The 7,380-nt window shown below is 38.9% G+C and overlaps 1 protein-coding gene across 2 annotated transcripts in view; it reads left to right on the forward strand.

Moving 5' to 3' along the window:
• The window catches only part of IPP (intracisternal A particle-promoted polypeptide), a 42,714-nt gene that overhangs the window by 19,491 nt on the left and 15,843 nt on the right, over positions 1–7,380 (forward strand). For both annotated transcript variants that reach the window (XM_007108597.3, XM_007108598.4), the window contains exons 5-8: positions 487–654; positions 2,338–2,475; positions 3,654–3,776; positions 6,050–6,270. In XM_007108597.3, the coding sequence (XP_007108659.1) occupies positions 487–654; positions 2,338–2,475; positions 3,654–3,776; positions 6,050–6,270 (650 nt within the window). The remainder of the gene's footprint in view (positions 1–486; positions 655–2,337; positions 2,476–3,653; positions 3,777–6,049; positions 6,271–7,380) is intronic.

Below are 7,380 nucleotides of genomic sequence, written 5' to 3' on the forward strand. Positions count from 1 at the left end.
GGGCTTCCCTGGTGGCGCAGTGGTTGAGAATCTGCCTGCTAATGCAGGGGACACAGGTTCGAGCCCTTGTCTGGGAGGATCCCACATGCCGCGGAGCAACTAGGCCCGTGAGCCACAACTACTGAGCCTGCGTGTCTGGAGCCTGTGCTCCGCAACAAGAGAGGCCGCGATCGTGAGAGGCCCGCGCACCGCGATGAAGAGTGGCCCCCACTTGCCACAACTAGAGAAAGCTCTCGCACAGAAACAAAGACCCAGCACAGCAAAAATAAATAAATTAATTAATAAACTCCTACCCCCAACATCTTCTTTAAAAAAAAAAAAAGAATAATAGATGTATATATGGCAGACTCTAAAGCACTTATTCCTTACTATGCAGTAGTTATATTGAATGTCTAGATATAGAGGGCTAGATTTTTCTTGTTACTACCATTTCCATATTTAGCAGTAAGGGATTTGCTGTGTACCTCCTTTCCTTCCTTTATTCAGGTGGATATACTCGGTTGCAGGGGGGTCGTTGGAGTGATAGTAGAGCCCTCAGTTGTGTAGAACGTTTTGACACCTTTAGCCAGTACTGGACCACTGTGTCTTCACTTCATCAGGCTCGATGTGGACTGGGAGTAGCAGTTCTGGGAGGGATGGTCTACGCAATTGGAGGTAATAATGAAAATGTCTTATTTCCCTTAGTAGTCTCTAGCTCTAAGTTGACTGCATTCTTATATGCCTTATATATATTGCTAGATACTATGGGGTATATGTAGATACAGTTGTGCTTAATAAATATTTATTGAATAAATGAATGAAAGAAAAACAAAACACAAGATATTGAATATTTCATACCAGAGGGACAGGGTAATTTATTACAAGGCAAATACTTAGGTTTGGTTTTAATGAAAAGTTGTTTATGAAAATGTGGCGCCAAAATTTAGATCAACATTTGTGATAAAAATTTTTTTAATTCTGAGAGCTGCATTATGAATCATTTTAAATTAACCAAGTATCTGGGCAGTGGGATGTATAAAAACCTTGTCAGCTAGACATTGGGATATATTTCTTGATTAGAATCACTGTTTTCTGAAACAATTATTATAAATTCTAAAACGATTAATGAATAAAATTAAAAGGGGATTTGAATGTGGGAGAGAAATAATTATTAGAGAGGGATCTAAACAGAAATAAATACTAACACCTTTTGTATCAATATTTACTTCTGAATAATTTGTCTTTATAGCAACCAGCCTAGGTAGATCATCTCTAACCTTTACAGCCAATTTTTTTGCTTTATTTCTATGGGTCATTCTAAAATACTGAAAGCTGTAAATCAAAAATCATATTATTATTTTCCAACTATGATACCATCAGTTTAAAATGAGAGAGATATAGGGAATATTTGATTTTTATCTTTTGGAGGGAACATAATCATCACTCAAAAACTGTTTATTAAATCAATAAATGTCATGGTGCTCTGAAAATCCTAACAAAGAAATTAGAGTTTTGAGCAATAACCATCTGCACTATAAAGACTATAACTCTATATAATCTTTGGCTAGAACTCTAATAGTTCTTTTTATGTACATTTCAGCAGTTGCATTGCGTGAACTCTCTCCTGTTTAACCTAAGGTCACAGTGTCCTTTGCGACACTTCCATATATATGTATCCCCTTTCCTGATACCACAGAAGTACAAATGGGAGCCCATCAAAACTGCTATGACTGGGTTTCCCTGGTGGCGCAGTGGTTGAGAATCTGCCTGCTAATGCAGGGGACACAGGTTTGAGCCCTGGTCTGGGAAGATCCCACATGCCGCGGAGCAACTAGGCCCGTGAGCCACAACTACTGAGCCTATGCGCGTCTGGAGCCTGTGCTCCGCAACAAGAAAGGCCGCGATAGTGAGAGGCCTGCACACCGCGATGAAGAGTGGCCCCCGCTTGCCACAACTAGAGAAAGCCTTCGCACAGAAACGAAGACCCAACACAGCCAAAAATAAATTAATTAATTTTTTTAAAAAACCACTCAAATTGTAGCAGAGCCAGCTATCTAAACTATGAAAATATAGAAGTGTTAAAATGCAAACTGTATCCTCAAAAATTACATGGATTGTTTGGGTGGTAGAATTAGAAATAGATAATAGCCCACTTTGCTTCATTAAGTGGGCTTTAATAAATGACAGTGCTATGGATTCAAAATAATACTTGGTGGGCAAATAAATTTTAAAGAATAGTATAAAATCAGACATAATAATTGAATTTCTGACAACAGAATGCTGCTGAATATTGTATTGTGGCTCTAGGCTATTAATATTACTAAATCTTCTCATATGTGTCTCTTTTATTTAACTCAGGTGAAAAGGATTCAATGATTTTTGACTGTACTGAATGCTATGATCCAGTTACTAAACAGTGGACAACTGTAGCTTCAATGAATCACCCCCGCTGTGGCTTGGGAGTGTGTGTGTGTTATGGGGCTATCTATGCTTTGGGTAATTATACTCTCCAATTTAAGGACATCTAATATTATTTAAATTCTTAGTCAAATTCTGCTTACTTTACAAATTTTCCTTCCCTCCCATAAGAAACTTGTGTCTTTTTAGCTTTAAAAGTTCTTATTCTCAAAATTATATTACTTGGGAGATATTGTCAAATATGGAATTCTTAGAAGGAGATGGACATAAAATATAGATGAGATGTCTAGGGGAGCATTTTAGCTGACTAGTTAAATTTCATGGTTAGGATAACCATTCTGAATACACAGACGTTGTTTCAAAAACTTGTTTTGCAAAGTACCATATTTCCTATGCAATAGATTGAAGTTTTTGGTTTGGTTTTGTTTTATTTTTAAAAAATCTCTTGTGAGGGCTTCCCTGGTGGCGCAGTGGTTAAGAACCCTCCTGCCAATGCAGGGGACACGGGTTCGAGCCCTGGTCTGGGAAGATCCCACATGCCACAGAGCAGCTAAGCCTGTGCACCATAACTACTGAGTCCACGTGCCACAACTACTGAAGCCTGTGCACCTAGAGGCCATGCTCCACAACAAGAGAAGCCACTGCAAGGAGAAGCCCGTGCATCGCAATGAAGAGTAGCCCCTGCTCACTGCAACTAGAGAAAGCCTGCGCACAGCAACAAAGACCCAATGCAGCCAAAAATTAAAAAAAAAAAAAAAATCTCTTGTGAAACCTAGGCAGAGAGTTAAAAGACCCAAGTTATACTTACAATCAAATTCTAACTTTTCATGTGATCTTGGACAGATAACCTCTCTGGTCCATATGATAATCATCCATAATATAAAGTTGTCAGATTAGATGTTTTCTAAGGTGTTTTTCTTTTTAAATATTTATTTATTTATTTGGCTACATCGGGTCGTAGTTGCGGCACGCGGCACCTTCGCTGTGGCATGCAGGATCTTTTCGTTGCAGTGCGCGGGCTCTTCCATTAGTCCGGCGGGCTTCTCTCTAGCTATAGTGCGCGGGCTCTAGAGCACGTGAGCTTAGTTGCCCCGCCGCATGTGGGATCTTAGTTCCCCAACCAGGGATCGAACCAGCATTCCCTGCATTAGAAGGCGGATTCTTAACCACTGGACCGCCAGGGAGGTCCCTCTAAGGTGTTTTTCATAAATAAAATTCCTTTATTCCAAAAATAATATTTTTCTGTTTGGTTTCAGGTGGTTGGGTTGGAGCTGAGATAGGGAACACCATTGAACGATTTGATCCCGATGAAAATAAATGGGAAGTAGTTGGCAACATGGCTATGGCACGCTACTATTTTGGGTGTTGTGAAATGCAAGGTAATTGCTTTATAAAATATTTTTCCTGAAAATATATTTTTTAAAAAAACTGTTTGAGCTTGAGGCTTTATTTTCACAAAAGTATATTTTATGTCTGTTAGTTTTGAATAATTGACACTAACAGTGTGGAAATTCTGCTTCTCATCTCTTATATTTTTATTTTTTGCGGTACGCGGGCCTCTCACTGTTGTGGCCTCTCCCATTGCGGAGCACAGGCTCCGGACGCACAGGCTCCGGATGCGCAGGCTCAGCAGCCATGGCTCACGGGCCCAGCCACCCCACAGCATGTGGGATCCTCCCAGACTGGGGCACGAACCCGCGTCCCCTGCATCGGCAGGCAGACCCTCAACCACTGCGCCACCAGGGAAGCCCTCTTATATTTTTAAACCTCTTATGTCTTTATTTCTGTATTGCCAAAATAATCATTTTTTTTCCAAAATAAACAAAGCTAGAATTAAGAATTCCAGATGGGCAAAAATACCTAATTAGCAAAATAAGCATTTGAACTGTCATCCATTATTGTTATTTTCTCTCCCTTGTAGGCCTTAGTATATGTATTTCTAAGTAGGGAGAGATTATCATAAACAATCTTCATAGTGTCATAGGCTTCTTCAGTGTTTTTTTATAGAGTACATTGTGATTCAGTACACACAGAATGCTATCACAGATTTGAAAAATGTTGTACTACATCTTAAAGTGGTATACAGACGTTATTTTAATTGTAATTGTCTATTATACACTGAGAGGTAATTAATAAGCACTCTCAAATAGAACCTGATTCTCTGTCCAGAATTGGAGAACAGATTTACATGTACCTGTAGAGTAAGAAGAAGTCTGCCCATTGTTATGTGACAATTCAGTCTGCTCTGTTCCCAGCTGAAATTCTTTCTGCCTTGTGAGTACCTTCTCAGATTTCTGCTAGCAGCTAAATGCTCAAATTACATGGTGCAGACTATGTTCTATTGTTTAACATTATAGTGTTCTCTAATTGTTTTTTATTTATTATTTTTATCTTCCCATCTAAAATCATAGAGCTAGAGAGGCATCTTGGAGATTCTCTATTTCAACCCCTTTATTTTTAGATGAGGAAGCTGAAGATCAGGAGGCTGTGAGTTGTCTTTTCTCATAGTTGGTTACTAGCAAGGCTGGAGCTAGAACCCAAGTTTACTAACATTTAGCTCATGTTTCTTAAAATGCCATTCCTTGGGACTTCCCTGATGGTCCAGTGGTTAAGACTCTGCACTCCCAATGCAGGGGGCATGGGTTCAATCCCTGGTCAGAGAACTAGATTCCGCATGCTGAAACTAAAGATCCCGCATGCTGCAACTAAAGATCCCGCATGCCGCAACAAAGATCCCACACGCGGCAACAAAGATCCTGTGTGCCGCAACTAAGACCCTGTGCAGCCAAATAAATAAATTTTTTTAAATGCCATTCCTTATAACTTCTCACTTTAGACCTCTAGGAACAACAGTAGACACTCAAAAAAAATAATTGTTGATTGTCAGAACCATTATTTTCAAGTTAAATTTAATAAGGAACTCTGTGAATTACAGTCTACTGTACAGTATCTGATACCTTAATCTAGCCATAAACTATTCTAATTTAAATTCATTTTATGTCCATCTGAGCAACCGTTAGGTTGTCACCAACAGGGTCATGTCATTCCCAGTTTAAGTGTATGACAGTTTTTAAGGGGGAACAAATCCTTCTCCCCATCCTTTTTTACCTATATGTGGTAGCAGTGGATCTGGAACTTGAGATCATTAAGCAAACAATAAGATCAGAAATCCTTGTCTGACAAATTGTTTTGTTATAGCATCATTAAGTTCTTTGAAAATTCAATGCCACTTTACCCCTAATTCTTTGTAACATGCTTAAATGAGAGCTGTGATAAACTAGACAGAAGTCAATTTTCTCTCTTGAAAGAATATTGTAGGGCTTCCCTGGTGGCGCAGTGGTTGAGAGTCCACCTGCCGATGCAGGGGACACGGGTTCGTGCCCCGGTCCGGGAAGATCCCACATGCTGCGGAGCGGCTGGGCCCGTGAGCCATGGCCGCTGAGCCTGTGCGTCCGGAGCCTGTGCTCCACAACAGGAGAGGCCACAACAGTGAGAGGCCCGCGTACCAAAAAAAAAAAAAAAAAAAAAAGAATATTGTAAGCCCTGCATTAAGCATAATATCAGATAGCAAACTTAAATCACAATTATTACTTTTTATAATTATTTGTATCCTATTTTCTATAGCATCTGAGCAAAAATATTCCATTTCCAGGTTTAATTTATGTGATTGGAGGCATCAGCAATGAAGGAATAGAGCTTCGTTCTTTTGAAGTTTATGATCCACTTTCCAAGCGTTGGTCTCCACTTCCTCCAATGGGAACTAGAAGAGCATATCTCGGGGTGGCTGCACTCAATGACTGCATCTATTCTATTGGAGGGTGGAATGAGACACAAGATGCTCTTCACACTGTAGAAAAATATTCCTTTGAAGAGGTAGGTTGGATGATTTCAATTGTTTAGTGTCCTGTTACTCTTTTAATGTCTGTAAGATCTGTAGTGCTGTGTATTCTTTCATTCATTATATTATTTATAGGTTTTTTTCCCTCTTTTTTTTTTTCTTTTCAAAGAATCAACTTTTGGTGTCATTGCTTTTTTTCTATTGATTGTCCATCTTCTATTGCATTGATTTCTGTTACTATTACTATTTCTTTCCTTTCTTCTATTTGTTTTGGGTTCAATTTGCTCTTCTTTCTCTAGATTCTTAAAGTAGAAACTGAGATGATTGATTTTTAGACCTTTCTTTTTCTAGAATATAAATCTTTAAAGCTCTAAATTGTTTTCAAGCACTGCTTTAACTGCATCCCACACATTTTGATATATTGTATTTTAGTTAGCATTTACCTCAAAATAGCTTCTAATTTCCCTGGTAATTTCTTCTTTGACCAATGAGTTGTTACAGGTATTTTATCTAATTTCCAAATATTTGGGGATTCTCTAGATATCTTTATGTTATTGCTTTAATATAATTCTACTGTGATCAAAGAGCATATTTTATGTGATTTCTGTCTTGGTAAATGTTTCACGTGCACCTGAAAAGAATTTGTATTCTGCTGTTGTTGAGAATAGTGTTCTATAAATGTCAGTTAGGTCAAGTTGGTTAGCATTCAGGTCTTCTCTAGTCTTTCTTTTTTTTTTCTGGCCACATGGTGAGGCTTGTGGGATCTTAGTTCCCTGACCAGGGATTGAACCCATGCACCCTGCAATGGAAGTGCAGAGTCCTAACCATTGGACTGCCAGGGAATTCTCTTCCCTAGTTTTTCTAATTTGTTCAATTGTTTTGTCAATTACTAAGGAAGAAGTGTTGAAATCTCTATCTGTAATTATGGATTTGCCTGTTTCTCCTTTCATTCCCGTCAGGTTTTGCTTCACATATTTTGAATCTCTGTTATTAAATGTGTATACATTGATTATTATATCTTCTTGATGAATTTATCTTTTTTTTTTTTTTTTTTTTTTTTTTTTTGCGGTACGCGGGCCTCTCACTGTTGTGGCCTCTCCCGTTGCGGAGCACAGGCTCCGGACGCGCAGGCTCAGCAGCCATGG

This window comes from Physeter macrocephalus, chromosome 4 (genome assembly GCF_002837175.3).
Source record: "Physeter macrocephalus isolate SW-GA chromosome 4, ASM283717v5, whole genome shotgun sequence".
Taxonomy (NCBI): Eukaryota; Metazoa; Chordata; class Mammalia; order Artiodactyla; family Physeteridae; genus Physeter; species Physeter macrocephalus.